The 25,589-nt window shown below is 31.9% G+C and overlaps 2 protein-coding genes across 4 annotated transcripts; both read right to left on the bottom strand.

Moving 5' to 3' along the window:
* Window positions 1-555: 555 nt before the first annotated feature.
* On the bottom strand, window positions 556-13,170 carry LOC100780758 (dihydrolipoyllysine-residue acetyltransferase component 1 of pyruvate dehydrogenase complex, mitochondrial). Of its 3 annotated transcripts, none has more exons than XM_014763292.2 (23): window positions 12,866-13,170; window positions 12,723-12,776; window positions 12,079-12,133; window positions 11,973-12,003; window positions 10,271-10,317; window positions 10,135-10,179; window positions 9,935-10,008; window positions 9,103-9,172; window positions 8,330-8,518; window positions 8,170-8,214; window positions 7,968-8,041; window positions 7,395-7,464; window positions 6,794-7,180; window positions 6,260-6,320; window positions 6,126-6,170; window positions 5,892-5,975; window positions 4,456-4,532; window positions 4,319-4,381; window positions 2,925-2,995; window positions 2,744-2,804; window positions 1,786-1,846; window positions 1,626-1,706; window positions 556-1,056 (listed from the first exon to the last, which is right to left on the bottom strand). In XM_014763292.2, the coding sequence occupies exons 1-23, from the start codon at window positions 12,943-12,945 to the stop codon at window positions 998-1,000; spliced, it is 1,884 nt and encodes a 627-aa protein (XP_014618778.1). In that variant the 5' UTR covers window positions 12,946-13,170; the 3' UTR covers window positions 556-997. The 3 variants fall into 3 exon arrangements, with proteins under 3 accessions (XP_014618778.1, XP_040861773.1, XP_040861774.1); XM_041005839.1 differs by having other exon boundaries at window positions 6,794-7,195; window positions 12,866-13,148; XM_041005840.1 differs by lacking the exon at window positions 12,866-13,170 and adding an exon at window positions 11,117-11,766 and having other exon boundaries at window positions 6,794-7,195; window positions 12,723-12,750.
* Window positions 13,171-13,552: 382 nt separating this feature from the next.
* LOC102668371 (uncharacterized) lies at window positions 13,553-14,512 on the bottom strand. The gene has a single exon (XM_041005838.1). It carries the CDS (start codon window positions 14,253-14,255, stop codon window positions 13,689-13,691), a length of 567 nt encoding a protein of 188 aa, XP_040861772.1. The 5' UTR covers window positions 14,256-14,512; the 3' UTR covers window positions 13,553-13,688.
* Window positions 14,513-25,589: the final 11,077 nt, after the last annotated feature.

Below are 25,589 nucleotides of genomic sequence, written 5' to 3'. Positions count from 1 at the left end.
ATATTTAACTTAATTAAAAAAATCAAAAAATGTTTCGGATTTTAATTCTAAATATATAATATAAGAGTTGTGTAATTATTTAATACATATGTAGGTGAGTCTACTACAGCTAGATAAGTTGGGTACTATAATACCAATTACCAACACTTGGTATTCGCAATTTTGTAAATGATTATCCACATGTTGTCCTAAATTTATTTTACGGATAAAACCCTATTGACACGTAATTTTTAGAAGACTTACAGTGTCCGTATCCAAGTAGTATTTCTAGTCAAACCTCTCGTGTTGCTTTTATCAGAGTTCGTGCAGCTATTAATCAAGTAAATCAAATACCAAAGATTTCAGCTTTGCGAGTGGCTATTCAATGATTAAACCGAAGGTGCTACCCTAATTTGCCTAACCATATTCCTCAACGTATCCAATCCAACATTGACATAGATGAGGAGATTTGACCAAATTTCCCATTATTAGTCCAACCACTAGGCCAAATCCTAGTACAAAAATTGAAGATAAAATGCTGGGGAGAAAGTGCCAGACCAGACTTATAGATGAACATTGAACCAAGAGTACCATTGTGCCAAATCATGCCATCACTTAAATCGGATGACAGATATGCTGCACATGAAAAGAATATTTATTCACCCAAATGTAGGTATTTGAATGGCAGTCTATACAAAGCTCTTAATACAAAACTACACATCAAAGAACAGCAAAGTGCCTAATGAACAAAATTTCCAATGTGCGGGAATCTGGATTGTTGAAACCTAATGTTAGATGGTACCTTGGTGGGTATTTCTCAGGGTATTAGTAATTGACCCAAGATATTATTATACAAAAACTAATGAGTCAAACCAGTCGAAAACTGTTTCAGATGATGAGATGAAAGTGAAAAGGACAAAAATGGGGATGCTATGCAAGTTTGATCCAGGTTGTGGTGGATCCACATGATTGGTCGTGAGAAATCCAATCAAGTAACATGAAAATTTGTGTTGCGTCATTATAAAAGAAGTCGTCTTATATCACTGAAGTTTGATTGCAATGCAGAGAGAAATGCACCTGCAAAATAGAGTTAAACCACAAAAGCTACCATTTAAAACAGTGTGCCTTGGTGGATTGCTGCAAAAATGGTCCATAGGTGCTATTTATACAATTCACGCCCAAGATCTATTTTATAGTCAATTATTAATGGTAAAATGACATTTTATATGACTAGGTGAAGTGTTCCATTTAAGTTTGTGTATATTAATAAAATATCAAACAGATGTAACCAACAATTTATGTACAATTTGGAAACTTCTTTACCTAGTAGTTTAAAAATTTAATATAAATTGAATGGAAACATCTTAGTGAGTCATTTTCTCATTATTAATCCAAGAAACAATTTAATCATACATGAAAGTCCATAAATATAGGGCCTGTATTATCAGGCGCCAACAAACATGTAATCATATACACAAAGACTCAGTTCCTTGTACTGAATATACCGCAATTTGATTTTGTGATATTTTAGCTGCTTTGATCCTAATCAGCATTGCAACTTTGATAAATAGAAGGCATGCATGTAACAGCAATCAAACTTCTTCCTACTTTCCATTGGCCAACTAAAGTGTTTCAGTAACACATACCTCCAACTTTGCCATCAAAAACACGATGATCAGCAGACAATGTTAAGCTCAACTTAGTGGCAATTGATGGCTTCTCAATTCCTATAGCAAATAAATATCAACGTTAACACAACTTAAAATTAACATTTAGTGGCAATAGAGAACATCAATAAATTTATACCATCAGTTCCAATTACTGGTTCCACAACTTTGTTGCCTCTCCCTACAGCAAGAATGCAAGCCTGCAGCAAATGATAAACAACATAATAAAAAGCCTTACAGCCACAGTAACAAAAAGCTAAAAGAAAACTTGGGACGTTTTACAGTCCTGCTCACAAGGGTCAACAACTTGGGTAACTATTCTCAGACTAGTAAACCAGGCACTCTGAAAACTCTTTCAAAATAGCATGTTTTCATCAAATGTATGTTCTGAACCAAGAATGGTAAACTTGAAATCCAATGAACTGTTTCCAGTTTTTTCCCTCTTATATAATCAATCGTGTTAGGAATTAGCTGTCCTTGGTTCACTGTGATGGTTCGATCCATGAATATAAATATACAAATACATAAAAATTCTTTCTTAAAATAAACATATAAGCAAAATATAATTCATGAATTGAACTCTGATAAAGGATATAGAATATATAAATGATTCCATGTTCTCTTTCATTTTTTCTTTCTTCCAAAGAAAACCAAATTAGGCAAAAGTCAGGCTAGGTTCAGCATGCTTATTTGCTTCTTCATTGATATAGTAATAGGCTAATAGCATATTAGAAAAAAGTATATGTTGGTTTTTCCTCCTTACAAAGTAATAAATATTAGGAGTAAGTTGAGGAACATAATTAACTGTGCTCACGTACCAAAATATAATAAAATTACTGATATTAAGAAAAATTATATATCTTTACTAATCTATTTATGGGTAACTGGTATTGGACCTGCACATGGTAGATTCACAATACACTTGGCTACATCCACATCCACCCCTATACTAAGTAAAAACTAAATAGATTTGGCAAGAAATTTGTTCTTATTGCTCTTGCATAAGGCTAGTAAATTAGATTTGTAAGTGCAGGTGTGTGCATGTGAGTGTGTGTGAGGGGGGGGGGGGGGGAGAGAGAGAGAGAGAGAGAAAGAACCTGAGGGGGGTTTATAATAGCACAAAATTTATCCACAGGAAACATTCCTAAGTTTGAAATGCTGCATTAAGGCATTGCACAAAGCTCAGAATTATTACTTTTGGCATAGTAAATATTGCTTAAGAAATATGATATATAGAGAATTTCGAAGGTTGCATGACAGTATAAGTAGTAAACTCACCTAAAAGTTCCCCCTTGGAATTCATGTGGCTTCAATTTGCCAGCACGTGCCTTTGCAGCTAGTTCCTTGACCTAAAATGCCAACAAACAATCAAAGTTATTTGAGAAACACACAAGAACCTTACTTTTCTGTCTTTCCAAAGTTTAAATTTACTTAGGAAAACTGTGAATGCCTAAATTTAATAAAAAATGGTTGTTGAAAATCAGGATAAGATAATATACATTTATTGTATAAGGATTTGCTGGAAAGTAGAAACTGATTTTGAGGAACATAATATCCTCTCATTATTAGTATTTATTGAAATGACATCTACATAATAAAGCATTCGGGGTGTACTCAACTCAAACACACAGTTTTAGTCCAATGTCTTTGTTCTTCATCTGATTTAACAATGGTGTTCTGGTTTTGAACTTTATTTGTGTTTGTATCATTGTATGGCTTATTGTGTTTTATAGATGAAGAGCAGATGAATTATCACAAATTTTTTCTTCTACAAAACCAGTGATCGTGTGTTTGAAAACCCTGACAAGAGAGCTGTTGGGCTGGTAAATGGAGAGTAGTGGAGAAAGGCAAAGATGTTGAGCTCCCTACCACACCAGAGGGGATTGGGAAAAGGAACGTACTGGTTTTCTGGGAAGCCAAAGGCAACCGTTTTACTTAAACAAAATGGATTTGATTTTGTAGCAAGTTGGAGCTCATGCATGGTTCATTTTGTTTTAGTAAAACGGTTGCCTTTGGCTTCCCAGAAAACCAGTACGTTCCTTTTCCCAATCACCTCTGGTGCAGTAGGGAGCTCAACATCTTTGCCTTTCTCCACTACTCTCCATTGACCAGTCCCAACAGCTCTCTTGTCAAGGTTTTCAAACACACAATCACTGGTTTTGTAGAAATAGCGATAATTCATCTGCTCTTCATCTACAAAACACACACAATAAGCCATACAATGATACAAACATATAAGAAGTCCAAATAAAGTGACAGGGCCTTAACATGTGCATAGAAGAGAAAATTATGAAGGGCCTAATGGTAACAGGCATGCTGGTTTATGAAAAGAATAACCAAAAGGGGCAAAGGAAAATTTGGCTAGCATGGAGAGGGAAAATCATAACAGACTTGTGACAGGTGGCTTGAATGTGGGGGGGTGAGGAAATTCAGGAATCAATATATGGGAAAGGAGAGAGGGAGGAGGAAAAAATATTGATGAAGGTCTTGGAGGGTTAGCAGCACCACACCAGCAACATTCATTTTTTTGTTTGTTGAGTATTCTATTAGAGGAATCTTCCTCAGCCATACGGAGCTTTGCTCCCTGATTTCTCAGTTAATAGCGTTCGGTATATTTCAGTTTCTATCATAAAGTCACTAACCAGAAACCTACATAAATGAGATAAAATTACCTCTGAGGAGATAGCAGATATTGTCTTCTGATCAGCATTTTTTATTATTGGAGTCATCAAGCCCTGTAGTCAAACAAAAGGTTTTAGTATTTTGTAAAATGATACTATCATACTAACAGTTGAACACCGCTGATTACCTTCTCAGTGGCAACTGCTATGGATATGTCAATAGAATCATTTAAAATCACCTCATCCTTCTCAACATTCCAGTATGCTGCCAAAATGAAAATTGGATTTCAGCACTAGAAACTCTCATGAGAATAATTCAGTTTTAAGAGTGGGTATGCAAAGGGGAAAAAAAGGTAAAGAGCAATATATCACAAGCCAAGTGTTAAAAGAGAAACAAAACAGAGGCATATTGTGCTGAAACCGTGTGTTTGAATACACAAAAGGTGAGTGTTTATATAGGCTTATTGTATTTATTACACATAATTAGAGGATATTCGGTTTCCTCTAAATCAGATAAGATATCATATACGGATATACCTATAAACTATATTTATTACAATAAATCAGAGTTATGCTTTGATTCTCAACACCAAGAATGTAACATATCACTCCAAATTAATCTTGTATCTAAACACTTCATAAGTTCATAGTAGTTACTAGTTAGGCTTGTGTCACTCCAAATTGACATGGCATGTTTGGTTTAAAATTCAAAGAAATGGACAAAAATTAAAGAGGAATGACAGATACATTGACACTACACAATGCACCAGGAATGTAAAAGTATCCAAATCTAGAAGCCAAGTACCAGGTTAATCAGACAATTATATACCACCATTATAATAGTTTTTAACACTTGGCTACAGCAATGTGGCAGAGTATGGAAAACAGAGCAGCAAAGACTAATGCCTGCTAGCTAGATTCATATGTGAAAATTTAGGCACATTTATCACTTCAAAACAGACTTGATATGTTCAGCATAAAATCAGAACATATTAAGGGCATTAACTTGAACCATAAACTTGGTATGTTAGGAATCAGGATTTGGCTACATAAGTCTCAATTAAATTTAATTGGCATCTGTTAAGTCATCTGATATTAGTTATATGTTTTAGAAACCTTGGTATTTTATTTATCATATTGGGTTGGGTTGTGCTAGCCGTACTTGGTTAAGATTATTAGTATAAATTTTAGTTTGCATCAAATGAGTTTGCTTGAAACAGCCTTTGCAAGCATGGTTTGGGAGGTTCAACACCGTTAGTTCAGCCAATCACTTCTTTTTCCAATGTCATTATTATTCACATAATGGGAGCAACTACCCAACTGTAAGTGTCAATGACATTATTAAAGCAGAACTAGAATAGTGGGGTTATTCAGTAACCAGAACTAGAACCCAAAGTTAACTCCCATAAGTAAAGCAAACTTTAAGCAAATTATGGTTAACAAGATTCCATTGTTTTTTATACTGCAAAAACAAAATAATATACTTACTTAAAAATTGATGTACAATAAGCAGGAAAGAACATTCACAGCTCTATTAAATAAATATGTTGTGATTGGAATCCCAACTACCTGAGACAATTATAGGCAACTAGAATGGATAGAATAATACAATAAAATTATTTACCGTTTGCTTCTGGTACATTTCTGAGAGCAGCAGCTACAACTTTGATAATAATGTCATTCACAGAAACTTTAACATCATACTGCTCTGCAATCAAGGAACAAATAAAGAATATATCACATTGCAAAAAAACACACAACTAAGTGTATAACATTTGACACATCAACAACAACAATATCCCACTAGGTGAGGATAGCATCTGACGCATGACAAGGAAAATTTATTACTGATCCATACCTTTAAGACCCTTTCGAAGGGAAAGAAGAGGATCCAGTATGACATCTGACGCATGGCAATCAAAATATATATTAGTTAGTCAGTGCACATATAAATTAGTTTGCGATAATATGCAAGGCATTGGGAATCAAAACCTGATGATAAATATAAGTGTGGTGTATTTTGTTTTGAGTCCAATAATCTCTTGGCGATCACCTACAAAACAGTAAAAAAATTAGAGAAGAGTCATTATATATTGAGGGGTAGAATGGAAGGAATCAGAGTTGAATCTTTCCCAAGTATTCATGCAGTTGAGAGATGTAGATAGCTAGTATAGGACATCTAGAAACTATCAAAAAACATTAAAATGAGATCTGCATCTCTGCATGTATACCTACAGCCAAGGGGGGCGGGGGGAAGGGGGGGATGTGCCAAACACACTGAACAGAACAGAGACCACAAAAACAGTTCTGAGTTTTCTGATCCATATTAGGTCTAATGACAAGCATTTCCATTCAGATATTTGAGTAATCAACTCTGAGCCAGAGACACCAGACAATGACTTATCAGAGTCCCTTTTTGTATACTGTTCATATATCCTTATTTGGCATGATAATTCTCATTACAGTATAAAATGCACTGAAAGAATTGAAAAACCTTATAACATGAAATATTCAAGATGAACCTACCTTGCGAATTTGACTATTAGGAAAATCTTCATAAGCATCTGACTTTTTTAAGTCAGATTTTGACTCTTGGGAAGCTGCAACTTGTTGATGACTTTGAGATGACAATGCCTTTTCTTTAGATGAAGCAGGTTTTGGAGACAATTTTCCTGACTTAATTGCAGATAGAACATCCCCTTTCAGTAGGGTGCCATAAGGACCAGTTGCATTTAATGTTGGAGCATCCAACCCATACTCTGCAATTAGCAACTTTGCAGCTGGACTAATACGTGTTATATTGTTTTTCTGAGCTTTGACCTCGCTTTTAGTGCCACGTTGGGGGGCCTTCTGTTGGTTTGTTGAGCTGCTAACAGAATTCTTTATAGCTTCAATATCACTTGCATCTTCAACCTTGTAGAAGAGCAGCTAGCGTAAGTATTTTCATAACAAAAGCAAGGGATAGAAATTTGGTATTCCAACCAATAAATATATATCATATTATCAGATGTCTTAGTTTGTATATCAAAAGAAGATGCATAAATTGTTAGACCTCAATCCTCAGCCTGACAAATTTCATATTGTATTGGAAGAAAGTTACAAAATTGCACAGCATTTTCACACTTACTGTTATTGCAATAGAGTGTCCAACTGCCACTTCTTTTGAACCTTCTGGAGCAAGTATCTTAGCCAGGTACCTAGTGCCCACCACCCCATTCAGATTAAATTAGTCGGCTAGAAAGTGAAACTTTATCAGGAAGAAGAAAGGAGGAGTACAAATAAAGCTCATCGGTAAAACAAATCAACTAGAATGCAAGCATTGTGCTAAAACAATTGGGTCATAAATTTGAGATCAATAGTTAGCAAGATTATAAAATTGAAGAGATTGTAATCTACCACAAATTTAGACAATGAAAGACACCATTCTCGGGTGTTACTTTTAGTGGAACCTTAATTTTCTGCTTGATGGAAACTAATCAGTACTAGTCATGTCATGTCTATAAACACTTCGGTAAGACATCAGACATGTAATGAATATGTTTACTATCCATATGACATGACCCAATTCTTTGCTACATTCAAAAAATAGTTAGGATGCGACATCTTGGTCAAACAAACAGTGTAGATTGTAGACAACTCAACCATACCAAACAAACAACATTTACAATGAATGGCTTTCAGTATAGGGAAAAACTATTACCCCTCTTCAAGACTCTCAAATTCAAGTGTAGCTTTGTCTGTCTCTATCTCACATAATATATCACCCACTTCAATCTGTTTGATAAATTAAATGTTCAGACAAAAAATATATGCCCATTAACGACTCATGCTCACATTTTAAAATATTAAAAATATATATGAAAAGTAGAATCTCTATTAGAACCTTAGGTTAAAACACTAACCTTGTCTCCCTCTTGTTTCCTCCATTTAGCAATGTTTCCTTGGTTCTGTGAAGTAAAAAAGGAAAAAAAAGAAAATTGAAGACTAGTTGCTTCCATGGAAGGAGAGAAAATTTATGTCTGCAAGCATTAGTTACAGCAGATAGCATCAAAATGTTCTCACCATTGTCGGTGACAAAGCTGGCATTTCAAGAAGGAGATGAGGTGGAAGTTCTGATGCATTAACTACACTAGAAGTTGATTCTGATTTCCTCTCATCTGAGACACCCCCAAGTGTTGGTTTCTTCTCTTCAACCCCAGTCTCACCCCCCACGGAAGCAGGAACATTTTGGATGTCATTTTCATCCTCAACCTTGTCAAGGGCCCATAGTTAGAGCTTACATTTACCAAATTAATCAAATATTCAAAATTCAGAAATTCATTGAATCCCACAAATTAATAGTTTAAAATTCAATTAAGTTAATGATTATATGAAGGACAAAAAATCTTACTAGATTTATGATTTACCAAATCAGAACATGTAAACTGTACATGTTTTAAATGGGTCATTAGAAACTGAAAGCTGAAATTAACTTCTTACATTCAATTTGCAAGTAAATTTCAATATGTTATTTAAGCCATTCTTAATGCAAAGAGGTAACAGCAAATAATGTTTTAGATCATGTGAGGCAAAGGATAAATTGAGAAGTTTCTATCAGCACCTTAGAAACCAGAAAAGCACAAATTGGGACATGCAAGGAAAACAATTGTAAAAGACAATTTTATCGAAAGAGATGAAATATATCCAATAGGCATAAGAAATCTTGAAGGAAAAACAAAATTACAAATTAGTTTGTCCATAAACATTTGCAAAATGCAATAATGTTGTAAGTGAAGTTCACAATGGATTCCACATAACAGTAATAGTGCAAGAATTGGAAATTAATGATGGCTTACTGTTATTGCAATTGGTTGTCCAACAGGCACGTCCTTTGAACCTTCAGGTACCAATATCTTAGCCAAAAATCTGCAGGAATCATTCAAATACCACAACAGACACATTTTATTGGTGCACAAAAATTTGCATGCCTCATGGTCAACACTCATCAGTCAAGTATATTGAACCCTGATATATTAAAGGCCAAAATGCACAAGAATTTAACGATGAGAATTTTTATTTTTTATGATAATCAATTCATACATTTCTTGGTCTAAAATGGACATACATGCATAAAAAGACAGAAGACGGCTAAGTGGAAAAACAATTAATGATGACAACAACTCATGGGTGGTTTTCTCCCTATTTTATAATTAAGGATTAACTGAGTATTTTTGTTTGGCAGCTACCCAAAGGCAAAGATATAAAAGTTTTCTTGGTTTCAGAGCACCAAGTAATCTTTTTAAGCTTTGATCTATGCCACTCTCATGCAAAGCACATGCGTAGCTATCAGCAGAAAGTAGGGCAGACTTCAAGCTGTGTTTATAATTGAATAGGATTCCAGTGAAAGTGTATATTAAAACTATTAAAGACATTATTGGTCCCCCATTTAAACTCTAACAAAATGGCTCACGTAATTTCCTGAAGACCTTTAATGTGGAGATCCTTAGCTGTTGGTCTCTCCAGAATTATTCACCAACAAAGCTTCTGATTTGTTACTTACCACTTAGAAAGAAGTGGAACAAACATACTAATTTTCTAGATGGTAAGAAACTGAAGTGCATAAAGCTTAAATTACAGGCCATCCAAAACATGGGAAGAAAAAATTGAAAGGAAGAAAAAGAAAATTACCCCTCTTCAAGACTTTCAAATTCTAGTGTAGCTTTGTCAGTTTCAATTTCACATAGTACATCCCCCACTTCTATCTGTTAGATTAATCAGTACCCATGTCAAAATGATTAATTAATTCAAAGAAGTCAATCTCCAAAATGAAAGCATCAACACAAACAGAACTAAACAGAAGTATGAAACAGAGCTATATACTAACTGACCTTTTCTCCTTCTTTCTTCCTCCATTTAGCAATATTACCTTGGGTCTGAAACCAAAAGATGAGCAAACAACAGTACATGGAAGCCCTAAACGGAATAGAGATAAAACAAAGAGAAAAATTGTTTACCCAAGCTTACCATTGTAGGAGATAAAGCAGGCATCCCAAGGACTTCATGTGAAGAATCTATCAAGGAAGGGGGGGAATGATCAGAACATAAGCAGATGCACATGACTTAATATATGCAGATTACCCTCTTTAATCACTAAAATTTAGTTAAAATAGCAAGCAATTAACAAAACGATAAAAGAAGAAAGCTATTGAGATGAAGAGAATGAACTACAGAGAAAACAGAGGATCAGGAATCCTCCTAAACAAAAAACAGAAATGGGAATTGGGATGGAAGAGTCTTGTGAGAGTACACGAGACACAGAGAGAGAGGAATAAGGTCAAAAAAATAACAAACAATGTGTTTTTTCTTTCGCTTCACACAGCATGACCCATGAGTTCCCGGGTCCAAGGCTCAGAAAGACTCAATGATCCCACAAATTTTCTAATAATCCCAACAGTCCTGCTCTGGTCCCACAAACAGGTCAAGGGGTGGACAGGAGAGGAAAAGGATTGAAACTCAGTGACAGTGACAGTTAGATTCAGTTATATATGTGCAGTGTACATTCCGTTCACAAACTTAGTTAAGTAATGACATAATGGGTGAGTTTGTTTAAACTTAAAAAAGCAACTTTAAAATAAGTGTTTTTTATATAAGCGCTTTTTTAAGAAGAAGATAGGATTTGCTTCTTAAAATAAGCAGAAAACTGTTTTTTTAAGCAAAAGTAGTTTGACAAACACACTAAAAAAACAAAAAGCTACTTATTTTATTAAAATATAAGCGGCTATTTCAATAAATAAGTTTAAACAAACTGACCCAATATAGTTAGATTCATGAACAAGCTATCAACTCTCCATTCTCTCTCTTTTTCCTTACTTTCTATCAGCTTCTTTAGGCTTGTTGATAACTAATACAGCAAGGCTGCTTAATCTCTTTGCATTGAGATCGAGGTCTCAGCTCTGTAGTAGCAACCATGACCAGAACACCTAAGAGAAAAATTCTTGACGGAACACACTTTAACAGTTTAACTCCCAAACACAACATGCTGCATCCTCCTCTCCCAGCCCCATCAACAATGTCTGTCAGTATCTCTCACAGACACATGAAGAGCATTGAAGGTGGTTAAAACTTGAGAGAATTCTTAGATAGCTAAATAGTCTATAGTCTATAAACCATGGTTGTCTTCTTCAGCCAGCACCATTGCACCAACCAATCCTTCTATTTCCCTTTTGTGATGTGGATTATGCCTTTGACCCAAATGACGAGATCAACATCTGGATACTTTATCTCTCTGGTATCCAACTAATTTCCTGGTCGTCCAAGAAGCAACCGGCCTCCGGTTGCTAGGTCTAGTACTGAAGCAAAATGCAAGAGCTTAGCTAACACTGCTGGCCAGAAGCTGAAATTCTGAGGATCCAGTCCTTGCTTGCTGAGTTGCATTTTCATTTTCCAATTAAAACTACAAGAATTGTGTGTCAATCTTAGAACCGTCTCCCTGCCACACAATCCAGTTCTGCACTCAAGAACTAAGTTTGTGTTTGAATTAGTTGTCAAAAACAGATTATTTTGATAATCGGTTATATGAAATCTCCAAAATAGGAGCTTCCATAACACACTGTAGAAAAAATACATCATAAATAAGAGAAGCACACGAGCATGTTGAATGCAGCCAAAATTAAAACACTAAACAAGTAGGAGCTTTGTGAAAGTCAGAAAATGAAACATTAGGTACCTGAAGATGAAAAGTATTTGACATCAGTCCACTGCCAAAAAACAGTTGAAAGTTGTCAGAGAACATCATACTAACGATTGGAATTTTGATCCATTCAAATGCTAACCTTTGACTTCAAAGATCTATCATGAATTCCAGTAAGCCTGGAGCAAAATGCAGGCCTGATAAACATCACCATCAGTAAACATATGTAAAAATGCAGAAGACAGCAAAGAAAGACGAATTAAGAGAATGATGTGACAATTATAATTTATATGACATGTCTAACGAAGAGAATTTCAATCCCACTACCCTGTCCATAAATTGGACGTGCTGGAGAGAATGCCAGGCCAACCAATGGAGTGCAAATTAGGCCACTTGCTACTTGGTACTAATACTCACTATGTTAAGGTGAGGGTTGTTGCCATTTTGGCCACATCACTAGCACACTCCTCACGATGAGAACTGGACATCTCAAACATAAAGTTTGCAGAATTGGACATTTACAAGCGGTCTGATAGGTTCTGATACTATTATAGAATTTGAATTTGGGCTTAACTCTCAAAAGCTAGCTCAAGAGGTGAAGGTTTCCGCCCACTTATAGACATTATTTTGACCATATCACTAATTGATATGTATGGGATCTCCAACATAATAAGATATTCTCTATCTTAGAAGTTCAAATTCAAACTAATGGCGTAAGTAAGAATGGAAAGCAGACTAAAATAAACCTAAATTCACAGATAATGAGAGGTAATGGATGACGCAAACCTTATTATATTGTGATGATCACCTCCGAGGGTAAAAATGGATGAATTAGAAGTTCTGTAAGAAAAAGAGAAGGCGCAAGTGTATGTTAGAAACGACATATGAAAGAAAAGCAGGAAATCGGAATCAGAATGAATAGAGCGTACCTGGAGAGGGATCTGGCGGGAGAAGAGAGGATGCGAAGGGAGCGAGAGAAGAGAGGGTGACGAAGACGCGAGAGTGCCATGTCGTTGTGGATCAGTGATTTGATTCGATTCAAAAGACAAGAGAAGAAAAGAGAGGTGGCTGCCACTGCATGAATCAGAATCAGATCATCAGATGGGACTCTTCTTCTCAACACGAGGTTATTCTTCTTTCTATACACACGTGCACGCTGCACCCGTGCCAGCCACCGTAAGCGGCGTTTTCCACCCCGACCATTTTGTTTATTTTATTTTAAATGATCCAATTTATCAACAACTTTTTTTAAGATTATTTTTATCATTTTTTAGGGTCAAATTCACGAATAAGTTCAAATATATTTTTTATTAAATAAATATTTAATTAGATCACTTACTCGAGTATAATCTAAGGGGGGTGAATTGGATTGGGATTTTGAGAGAATATTTTGACAAAAATAATCTTGAAGATTTTAAAAGATTATGTGGGATTGAATTGATTTTGTGGGATTTTAAAAGATTTTTTTTAAAAGACTTTTTACAATCAGGATTCTTAACCCAAGATTTTAATGAATTTCTAACACAGATTTTTAAGATTTCAAAGTACTTTATGGATTTTTAAGATTTTGAAAGATTAATACATTTTAAACAAAAAAATAACGGAAGTTACAAAAGTGAATGAAAAAGATGATAAATAAATTATAATGTTTGAATAAAGAAAATAAAAACGATAGAAATTTTAAACCTTTTAATAACAAAGTCATTATTGCCTAAAAAAATAATAACAAAGTGATTCTCACTTCATGTTCGCCTAATTATTAGCATTTCTCCACATATCTGAACTTATATTAGTCCTCCATATATTAGCATCTTCTCGTTTCTGCTCTTGTGTTTGAACAATGGGTTCATGATCATTGTCTTCGTAATTTGGTAACACTGAAGATGAAGATGAAGACTCGTCAGTAGGTTCCACTGGAAATTCATCAGAACGACATTCTTTGCGAAGAAAATTATGAAGTGCTGCACATGCCAACACAAGCTCTGCTTGTGTTTTAAATAGAAATGGAGGTGCTGACTTAAAAATTGTGAACCGCGATTTAAAAATACCAAATATCCTCTCAATCACATTCCTTAAGGATGCATGCCGAAGATTAAATAATTCTTTTTCACTTTCAGGGTCATTACCGTGACCTGCAAAATCTTGTAGATGATATCGTACACCTCGATATGGGGCTAAAAATTTGCGTCGATTAGGAAATCCACAATCCACCAGATAATACTTACCTTGGGGCACTTTAAGTCCATTCTTCCTTGCCAAAGCATCACTTAACACCTTGGAATCATGTGCTGAACCCTCCCACCCGCTAAGAACGTACATGAATTCCAAATCAAAGTTACAAGCAGCTAATACATTTTGTGATATATTTCCATGACGATCACGATAACTGCTTACATCTCGTCCTTTTACTGATGCGGGAATATGTGTACCATCAATAGCTCCAATGCAATCCTAAAGTGTGTGTATCAATAATCATAAATATTATTATAATAATCACAATTATAATTATAATTTTGTTATAATTAGATAATGATCACATACCTTAAAATAAGGATAAAACCTTGTGCTTTCCCTTATTTTTGCAGGCACAATTGAGCCTGGTCTAACCATTAAATCAGGTGCTAATGAGTTCAGAGCTTTCAAAATCTTGTGAAAATTTTCACTTGTAGCAAATTGTGATCGGCCAAATGTATTGCGGATTACACAATATCGAGTGTTCTGGCCGACAATCTGTAGGAATGATGCAAGCATTTCTTCAACACAAATAAATCTTGTATCCTCCAAAGGTGTTTTTTCTCTTATAATCGTGCACAACTTTCGAAATACATCAGGATACATCCTATATACTTGTCGAAAGATTGCAGGATCATCATTTAATGCTTTGTGTATATAGTCATATCCCCGACTAGTAATTTGTCGTCGAGTTAATGGACGTTCAATATGTTCACCACGCATCATATTCAAAAACTGATTTAATATATCTATTAAAGCATAAATTGCCATCACATATGTGTATGTGGCTTCATAAAATTCTTCATTTGTTTCCTCGTCATCTATATCTTCATCATTTGTATCTTCATTATATATATCTCCATCCATTTCTTCGTTCTTTATGTCATGGTCATGGTTATAAGTCAATATCAAAGTTAATATCAAAGTTAATACAAATTCATATATAAAATAAATATAACTAAAGTGTAACCACAACAATTTCACAAAATATATAACCTAAATACTTCAACCATAATAGTTCGACCAAAAAACAAACCAAATATTTCAACCAAAATACAACCATAATAGTTCGACCAAAAAACAAACCAAATACTTCAACCAAAATAGAGACCCAAAAGATATAGTTCAACAAACTCACGATGTTTAAAATAATATGTTAATAATAGATTATCAAAATATTAATTATTCTCTAACTTAAAGTTTATCCAAGATGAGTGTTCTTCCGGTGACATCTTCAAGAAAAAATCCTTTTTTGCTTTAGTATTTAACAATTCAGCTGTCTTGAAACGCGTTATGTCATCCAAATTTGGAATTTCTTTTATAACATCCCAAATAATACCCTCGAGCTCTCTATCTCTATCTCTATCTTTTTCTCTTTTCTCCATCATGTTGGATATTTTTTCAAAATTCACAGCAATAGTCCCAATGCCAACAGAAAGATTTTCCAGAACGTTGCCTTGATTGTTGATCCCAACAGCGCTTGAACTCCCTCCATACTCGGATCTCCTTCGCTTGTGACAGTTTTGTTTTTCTATGGGAACCTCTGAATCTAAAGGGGGGTGGGATGGTGGACTTGGTTGGTTTGGTGATGGAGGCTGATATGCTGGTTCATAGTTATTTGGTGTTATGAATGTATCACTATTAGGATCATATGAAAATTCTTCTATCCCAACAGTTCTATTTTCTGGCTCAAAAGTTGTTGTATCAGTATCATCTGGATCGACTGATATAGAATTATTCCCGCTAGAAACTCCACCCCCAACAACGATCTTCAAATACTCATAATCAACCATACTTTTTCCTCGAAGTTTGTTGTGACTTGGGTGGGACTAAAAAAAAAATCATTGTTAATATACTACAAATATTATAATTTACTAAATTTATAACTATTAATATATTTAAAAGATTATGAACTTAGCTCACCTTTAAGTAATCTTTCCATACATCCTCATGAGCAGTGAAAGTTTTTCCAATTGGGTCCCATCCAAAGCCATAGTTGTTGCGCATAAGGGTTGACATCATGTTATACTGGTTTCGAAACCACTTCATCCGACTCAAATAATGACTATAAGTTTTAGGGAATTTAGTTTTTGCATTGAGTTGAGGAAGTATTATTCGTTCTACATTTTGTTTGCTAAGTGACCCATTGGCATCACGCAATCCCCTATTCATAGCATCCACCAAGAGGTGCAACAACTCATTGGTATCCTCCATAGTCCAAGATACATAATTATCTTTGTCTCTACTCTTTCCTTTGTTATTTTCTTGTGAATCCCCCATTTGATCGCTAATATATATATAAGAAACTAGTTATTTGACAAAAATAGTTATTGTTTCCTAATTGTCAAAAGTATAGTGACTATATCCCGAATAATATACAATTCAATAGAAAAACCAATAAAAAACTACCTAATAATAAAATAAGGGTCATGCTAACATGCGCACTTAGGGCACATGTTAAGGATACTTCCAATAGTAACTATGTCTTAAAAACAACAATTTTTTACTTTTAAAAAAGTAAATTGCACAACTTTCAATACAAAATTTCTATACATAATACACTAACAAGTGTCTTAAGGGCACATGTTAGCATTTTCCATAAAAATAATACTCATATATCATAAAATCATTTTAAAAAAAAATATTAACAAAATAACAATAATAATAACACAATAACAATTAAAAAATTATTAACACAATAATAATAATAATAACACGCTGTCAAAAAAATAATAATAACACATTAATAATTAACATTTTAATAATAACACAAGAAAATAATAATAATAATAATGGACGTTGTAAAAAAACAAGTTGAAGAAACAGAAAAAAAAAGAGTTTTTTATTTTGATTTGCATATACAGTACTAAAAAAAAAATAATATGAAATCTTGATGCATATCAATTGCCATTCTTTTGATGCATATTCATTGCCTGGACGTTGAAAATAATATGAATACGAAATCTTGAAGCATATACAGCACCCTTTTCTTTTGATTTGCGTAATATATATGAACAATATTGACTATCGATTGTCATTAAAAAAATAGGTAAAATTGATTGAAAAGTTGTAAGAGAATGAACCTGGTAGTGGTTTGTGTCTTGTTCGGCAGGAGAAGAAAAAGTCTTTGGAAGATTATGAAAAGTCTCAAGGGTTTGGGTGAGATTGTTGGAGGAGTATTTTATGTGTATTTCTAACTAAAAAGTCTCTCAAAATCCATTCCACAAAAGAATCCATCAAAATCTATTTACTTTTGAATACCAAAAGACATTTTAAAAGTGGTAAGAAATCTCAATTGAATACCAACAGATTTTGTTGCCCTGAAAAAAAAATCTTTATTGTCTTAATTGAATACCACAAAATTTGTTTATATTTTATAAAAGTCTTGATTGAATACCACAAGATTTTTTAATCATAAAAAATTTGAAATCTTAATCCAATACACCCCCTAAGTATTTAACTAAGGTATTTATATAATCTTACATTTATTCTAATACTTCGCTCCCTAATCTCAAACACACCTTATCTTACACGCTAATCTCTTTATAGCTTAGATAGATGACAATGGGTAATTTACCCAAAAAGAAAATATGACAATGGATAAGGTCTAATCAGGATACGCTGGTTATATTTATTTTTATATTCGTGTTTTAAAAAAATGTATCAAAAAAAAATATTGGTTTTTAATTATGGGGTGCATAAAGTAAAAAAATAAAGTGCGTTAACTAATTGCCAATGGTCTGAGGACTACATTGGGTCCTTATCCAAGCCCAGTGCCTTGGGGGGAAAGAAAACAAGAAAAAACTTCTACTCTTTGCTACAAATACAATGGATGGTGCTCTATGTTGATCTCCTTCCAGCACTATCAGTGTGCTGTTTCCCAATGTGTGACACTGTATGCTACAACACTAGTAAAAAAAATCCCCCCATGAAATACCTATCCTAATCAAATTCCGATTTTCCTACACAAGTGAACCTTGCTAAAAGATTATTTGATGGGTCCAATACATTAACCAAACCAGCATTGTTTCTACTTAAAATTGGACCCAGGGGAAGTAAAAACAAAAAAAAAAAAGGTAAATCCTATATCTATTATTTTTTTAAGTACATTCTCCTCTTTTTTATTTAATTTTTTTACTATCACAAATACTCTTTATATCCAAAATATTTTTATATCATTCTTCTAGAAATCAGTCTCCGGAACACTGTTGTTTTATATTGGTAGTCCTCTGTAATGCAAACTCTAAAAGAGTTTCAAAAAATACTTTTTGGAATATAATAATAAAGTTTCAAAAATAGTTTCCAAACTATAATTTTAGATTTTATATTTCGCAAAGTATGTTCCTGAATAAAATAATATTTTAGAAACTATTTTTTGAAATTTAAAAATAATCTCATTTCAAAGAACCACTGTATTGAATTTAATTTTTAGTTTTATTTCACTTTATTTATTTTAATTATGCATAAATCGCAACAACAAAAACTGCAAGCATGCCATGTTTGAGAGTTTGATGATGAAAAATCAATAATGTTATACAAAGAGAGCAAGCAAGGAAGACGAAAAAACAATAATATCAGAGAAAGAATAAGGTTTGAAAAGAAAGAAAAAAAAACATTTAAATCATAACCAAATAAAGTCAAGTGGATATACAGCATTTGTCTAAAAAAACTTTCAACTGCATTTCCATACATCACCATTTCAAAATAATTTATAGCACTTCAATAATAATTTTTTTTAATAATAAAATTGAACAAAGAATTAAATAGTACAAATCTGATGGTTACCAGGCAAGAGGCATTTCCAACCGTTAGATGCTATATAACCTACTAAAACACTTGGGCTGTTAACAAGGGCGTCCAGCGCAATAAGGAAAAGATAAAGCTGAGAGAGAAGATAGAGAAAAAACCAGCTAATTGGGCCTCAGTGGGTGAAACTACGGTCCAGCTCAAGAAACAAATTGCAAAAACACTATTTTAAAAATTGCTTATTTTTTAAAATGCTTAAACAAACAAGGCCCTATATCTTAACAATACCAATGATTTGACTCTTTATCAAAAGTGTTTTTTCTAAAAACAGATCTTATCTATTTCTTTAAAAAAAATCACTTTTTTTAAGTTTAAACCAAGTGACATATTTTGTCAACATAAGCATTGATATTGCCATAAGTTGAGCAGCTCTATCACAATCAAGCTAAAGACGCATAAATTCACTGAAAGCTTTTAACACAACTCAATCTTAAGTCTAGATGTCTCGCGTTAACACTAGTTACGAAGTTAATTTAATCACACATTTAAAAAGCTAATTTGTCCTTAAAAATGTCAAAGTACATAACACGTAACATCACTTATATTTTGTCTCATGCACTTTGGAAAAGCAACGGGATCAACCGTTACTCTAAAAGCAAAGCTAGCTAGGTTTGTAGAAGTTAAAGGGTTCTACATCTGTTACATGACAGGACGAGGTAGTTAACTATTAATTGCTTTAGCTTTTTTTCATCATCTCACGCCTATAAATATCATAACTATGCTCACCATCAAATATTTTTTTTTCTTTATAAAATATTGTTCCCCTATATATTTTTTATTGACTTGAACATTTAAATATTTAAATATTTGTATGGATCAGGAGATCACTTCATTTCTCCACTATATGCTCAGTTGTGACTATAGTATAGTACTTCACTAAAACAAAAATAACTTCAACATCTAAATATAAACATTGTGTTTTAGTTCACTTTGGATCAAAATTAAATCTTAAACTTCTTAAAAGCTAAGGGCCTATACCAAACTAATCATTTTGTAATATTTCATAAATGTTCTAATTAATAATTACATTAATTCATCAATATTTTATTATATTTTTTATAAACAAAGTTTTATCAAAAAACAAAGTATAAGGGATACTATTAACCCACAAACAACTAGGTCATATCAAATGGAAAAAAAATGTTTCGGGATTTATACACCAGTTTGAGTACTACTTTTATCGAATTTAAGCCAAGTCTATAATCTAATTTTTACAAGTCCAAAACACCTTTGAAATCAAAAGGTGGAAGCTTTAGGAAACAAATAGTCTTACCCGTTTTATATATAAAGATGGATTTTCAACAACCCAACCACGCAAGGAGAGTGAAGGAAAAAATGGATAGTATAACATTTGGACCATTATATATGGCTATCACACTAAAACTTTTGTGTTTGGTGAGTGCATGTAAAATTGATTTCGAAAGATAAAGTTTGCAAAATTATTTTTAAGTAATTTATATTTAAATATTTTAACTCAAAAGTAAATTAGTAGTAAAGGTTCAGTATTAGTTTTTATCTAATATAAAATATTTTTGCTTCTACACAGAATTAATTATAGATTAATCAATTTTTAATAGAATACTTTTTTTTTTTGCTAAACTAATAATCTGGCTCTTTATCTGTTTAATTAGCTAAATTTGGCTCCTCTATCATTAAAAGTATTCAATTTGATCTCTTATTTTTTAAATCCATGAGATTTTCCATTTTTCGTCCAATTGCAACAAACGGGGATAACTTTTTGTATACATGACACAATTAAAAAAAATAACATGCATTTGTTACATAGGAAACCTCCATTAGAAATTTAACAAAATGTTGATGAAAGGGCAATTATATCATTTTTTATATTTGGGGACCAAATTAAATTTTGAGTAACAGAAGGACCAAATTAAACTAATTAGATAAATAAAGAAATCAAATTAGTAATTGAGTCTATCTCTTTACTAACCACCATAATCAAAGTCTTTAGTTTTTAGTTGAGACTTCACACACATTAAGAACATAACGATAAATATGAATATTTAGCTAAAATAATGTTTAATATTTTAAAGTAATTTTACATCTTTGATGTGAATCCAAAGTTGCATAGCAGTTGTTAGTGCAACCGCTATAAGTGGGTTATGAGGGGTAGCAGGACTTGTTTACTCCGATCAGTTAGAAATTTAGAAATATAAAATGTTTCTTAAAATTTAGAAATTAGAAAAAGGTGTGAAAAGGTGAGACTCATTCAGTATTTTTCTTAAAATCAAATATCTTTGTTTTTACTCTATTTGTTTTCTTTCTACTTCCGACTAAACGGAATCTTTATTTGGTCCCACCGGCCACCACTAGTGATGGAGTGATGTGACCAAGGCAGTGAAGGCACATCATTCACTATTCACCTCGTACGTTACATTTGAATGCTTCAACGAAACTCAAAAAAAAAAAGGCTCACGCTGATTCCAATTTGCGCAGACTCTGGATGGACTCGTGAGTGAAACGTAACTATCAATCTCTACACCACACATTCATTAAAGATATTAATCAATATTAAGTTTCTCTAAAAAAGCTATAGAAAAAGAAAATAAAAAAATAAAATATTTTTTTTATAAACTAAAATGAACTTTCCATTAAATAATTATTAGTTAATTTATAAATTATATTTAATCTTTTAAAAAAATTATATGTGAAAATTTTCACAAATTAACTAATAAATAACTTATAGAAAAATTAAACTGGTGGTTTTTCTTTTTTAAAAAATACTTTTAAAGAAACTTATTCAAACATGATAAAAGTGAGTTCAGGACTCTGGACCTCTGGTGGTGGTGGTTTACAACTAGGACAAAAAAAGCAGAGAAAATGGCCATGTCTGTGGCCCAACAAGTCAGGGCCAAGGTCCCATTGTCTTGGAGAGTAAAAATTGTCACTTTGCAATAATGGTGAAATCGTCAGAAAAGTACTTTTGCTGACTTCATCTTTCGTACTGGTTCAAGCCTGAAAGGGTTCTGGGGTAAATAGAGCATGGTGGTTATTGCGGAGAATATTCGGTATAATCATACACAATTTTACGCCAGGTTAAAAACACAATTTTTTTAATCAGAAAGAAGAACATATCATGTATAATTTTTCTTAATTTATTAAAAATTATAAATTTAAAAGAAAAAATAATTAAATAAAATGTGTAAAAAAAAGTGTGTCAAAAAAATGTTTTTATTTTTAACATTTATCACGTCTGAAACATTTTTTAAACACTAGAGTCAGATTAGTATTTTGTATGATGTTTAAATCCTCCTAGAATGAATTTTTCACTAGGTACATTTGGGTCAATGTTGCTAGAGCAAGTTTACAAGGAGCAAAACTTAAAACAAAACGTTTACATTGATCGATATTTCCACAGAGCAAGTTGTTGAATGTATTTTTTGCTCTGAAAGCTACACAAGAGAGACATGCTCTGCCATTGCCTATAATGTCAACGTCCATAGTAGCTATCGTCTTGTGATTCTGATGTCTGCACGTTTTGCAGGGTAACCACCACACACCATAACACATCGGACTTAATCAGCTTATCCTTAGAGGTTCTCAACTTTCACGTGCTATTTATGTGGATACAATATTTTTGTTTTTTTTTTTAAATCACGTGAAGAACATCAATGGACGTAATCAGCTCGCGTAAAATTATTTCAGTTTTGAATCTTGAATTTAAAATACGTTAAATATTTCAAAAGAAATTTTTTCCCATTAATATCTTTTAGGATTTGAATATGAATGCCTTTGACAAAAAAATATAAGTGGTCGTATATAAAACAAAAAAAATGATATGCCAACTTAAAAATAAAACAAATAAATAAATAAATAAAATATTGATTAAAATAAATAGTTTAAAAAACTATATATAAATTTAAAAGTATTAAAAAGGAGTGCCAACATTGATGGACCTACACTGTATGAGGGTGAGCTAGTGACCAAATGCAACCCTAATTTTTTAAAATTCATAAGAATATTTCTTTTTTGACTTCATAATCACAAGTGAAATTATTTTTGACATAAATTTACAAATAAAACCATATAATTTTATATATTTGAGCCCTCTGATTTCACTTTTTAAAATTTGCCTTCATTGATTGAGGATCTGGGAACTTACCATAACAGCAATACAATATTTAATACACATTCTATTACTAATTAAAATTTATCAGATAATATAAATTTAAGGGAGATAATCATTAAATAAAAAGTGAGATCCTTAAAATTTATAATTTTAGATAAATTTCAATTAATAATAAAATGTGTATTTAAAAGAATGCATTGCCGGTATTTCTGAATATTAATTATATAAGCAAACTCATTATATAAAATAAATAATATTCAAATAAATAAAATATATATATATATATATATGCATAGTAAATAATATAATATATATAAATATATAATAAAATACATAACCATGAATAATTTTATTAATGTTGGATCCATATTAAAAAATATTATATATATAGTCATACTCAATAATTGTATATATAATTATATAATGTAATTTTAATTATATAAACTCTTATTGAGTATCTAATCAAATGATACGGATATTTGAACACAATCCACTGGTGTGACCACCTGGATAAGAAACTTTTGCTTTCTTTTTGAAATATTAATTTTTTTCAAATAACATCCTTTTGAATACAAGCATACCATTTTCTCATTTCTTGTGTTTTTTCCTTCGTTAAATATAAAATATCATAAAAATAAGCAATTATATGTATCATTAGATATTTTTACAAACTTGCAATTAGGGGTGAAAATGAGCTGAGCAGCTTGTCAAGGGTCTTTGGCTCGGCCTACGTAAGGCTCTCGGCTTGACTTGTTTATTATAAAGGTCAAGTTCAAGATTTTTTAAAAAATCTTTTTAGATAAAAAGGTCAAACCCAAACTATACAAATGCGTGTTAAACTTGACAAGCCGTCCTGTTTAACTAATAATAATAATAATAATAATAACTTTATTTTATCAAATCTTATCTTATCCAGATTTTATTCTATCTAGATTTTATTTTATCTAGATTTTATTCCATCTAGATTTTATTTTGTTCAGATTTTATTTTATCAAATCTTATCTTATCTTGTCCAGATTTTATTTTATTTCGTTTATGCTCTTTTTATTTTTTTATATACGTTGTGCTTTAACGACTTGAATTTGATATGATTTTGTTTATCAATTATTTTTGGATGTGTACATTACTTATACGAAATTTTATAAGTTTCTTTTTCTAGTTAGTATTTCACTAGGTTTTAAAATAATTAATTAATCAAAGACGTCTTTAAACAAGCTTTTTAAATAGGTTCGTGGGTCAAGCCAGACTTTTATGTAAGCCGAACCAAACCTTAACAAAAAAAGCCTATAACAAGTAATCAGCCAAACTCAAGCGTTACGTATTTAACTCAAGTAAAACTTGAGTCTAATAAAACTTAGCTTGACTTACTCATTTCCACCCCTACTTAATATAACATTCAACACCACCAAGAAACTATCGAAGAAGACCCGTGAGATAGTTTAGGTCGGTACTGAAACTTGTCACTAACATTCAGAGAATGTTTATTTTTCATTTTTTGACTTTCTCTTCAATTTAAATTTTGTATATTTCATCATTTTGTTTCCACTAGTAGCATCCAAAATCGTCATGCTGTCCATTGGTACCACTACTCAAGCTTATTGGGAAAGAAAAGAACATACAGATTAATAATGCTGGTCCTCACCTATGTCGTCGTGCATGCTTTTTGGAACATAAAAATGAATGTGATGGATGGATGGCCACTGCATGTCCTTTTTCTATATATCAAGATAAACAGGGGATGGCTAAGGTGAAGATTAAAAAATCAGGACCACTTATAGAGAATGGTATAAAAAAAAAGTCTAATTATAGAAATGAATTATAATTATTAACGTGATTCTAAATAAATTGTTTATCCCCATGAATTAAGTAAAAAATTTCTCACTTGCTTTTATGAAGAAATAAAAATCCTCATGTGTTATATTTTATATATAATTAAATTAAATTATTACAACAACAATTAAAAATGTAAAAATTATTGTATAGTATATTTTGTTTCTAGAAATTTAAATTTTAAGATAATATAAAAAATTAGATAATATATAATTTAATAATATTTTTTTAAGGTGATTTAAATAAGAAATAAATAATTATTTTTCTAAATTTATTTTTTATTCTAATTTTTCATAGAGAAGTAAATAATCATAATTTCATTGATTTAAATTACTTTTAGTTATGTAATTAAATATATAATAATTATATTCAAAAAAAATTAATTTTAATAAAAAAATCTCTAGTAGAAAAGTTCATCTCCATGAATTGACTATAATTTCTCTTATTTTTTTCATTAGAATAGTGCATCCCATGTGTTATATTTATATATTTTATATTTTAAGAAAATTCTAAATATCACTTCATATCTTCATAAAATTATTCATCTCCATTTTCAATAATGCAAATCATTAATAAATTATCATGAAGTAAAATTACATTTTCTCGCCTCATATTTATCTTTCAATAAAAGTTGAAATTTCACCTCATATTTTATGTATAATAATTTCTATCTTAGCAAATATATAATTAAATATAAT

The sequence above is a fragment of the Glycine max genome, chromosome 10 (genome assembly GCF_000004515.6).
Source record: "Glycine max cultivar Williams 82 chromosome 10, Glycine_max_v4.0, whole genome shotgun sequence".
NCBI lineage: Eukaryota > Viridiplantae > Streptophyta > Magnoliopsida > Fabales > Fabaceae > Glycine > Glycine max.
This window is presented reverse-complemented; position numbering and strand designations above follow the sequence as displayed.

Excerpts from the sequence above, each read along its gene's own strand:
- LOC102668371 (XM_041005838.1), bottom strand. The coding sequence starts at position 14,255 with ATGTACGTTCTTAGCGGGTGGGAGGGTTCAGCACATGATTCCAAGGTG.
- LOC100780758 (XM_041005839.1), bottom strand. The coding sequence starts at position 12,945 with ATGGCACTCTCGCGTCTTCGTCACCCTCTCTTCTCTCGCTCCCTTCGC. Across the intron at positions 8,519-9,102 it reads GACAACCAATTGCAATAACA|GTTGAGGATGAAAATGACAT; the intron begins GTAAGCCATCAT and ends GCCCTTGACAAG. Across the intron at positions 8,042-8,169 it reads GGAAACAAGAGGGAGACAAG|ATTGAAGTGGGTGATATATT; the intron begins GTTAGTGTTTTA and ends TTTATCAAACAG.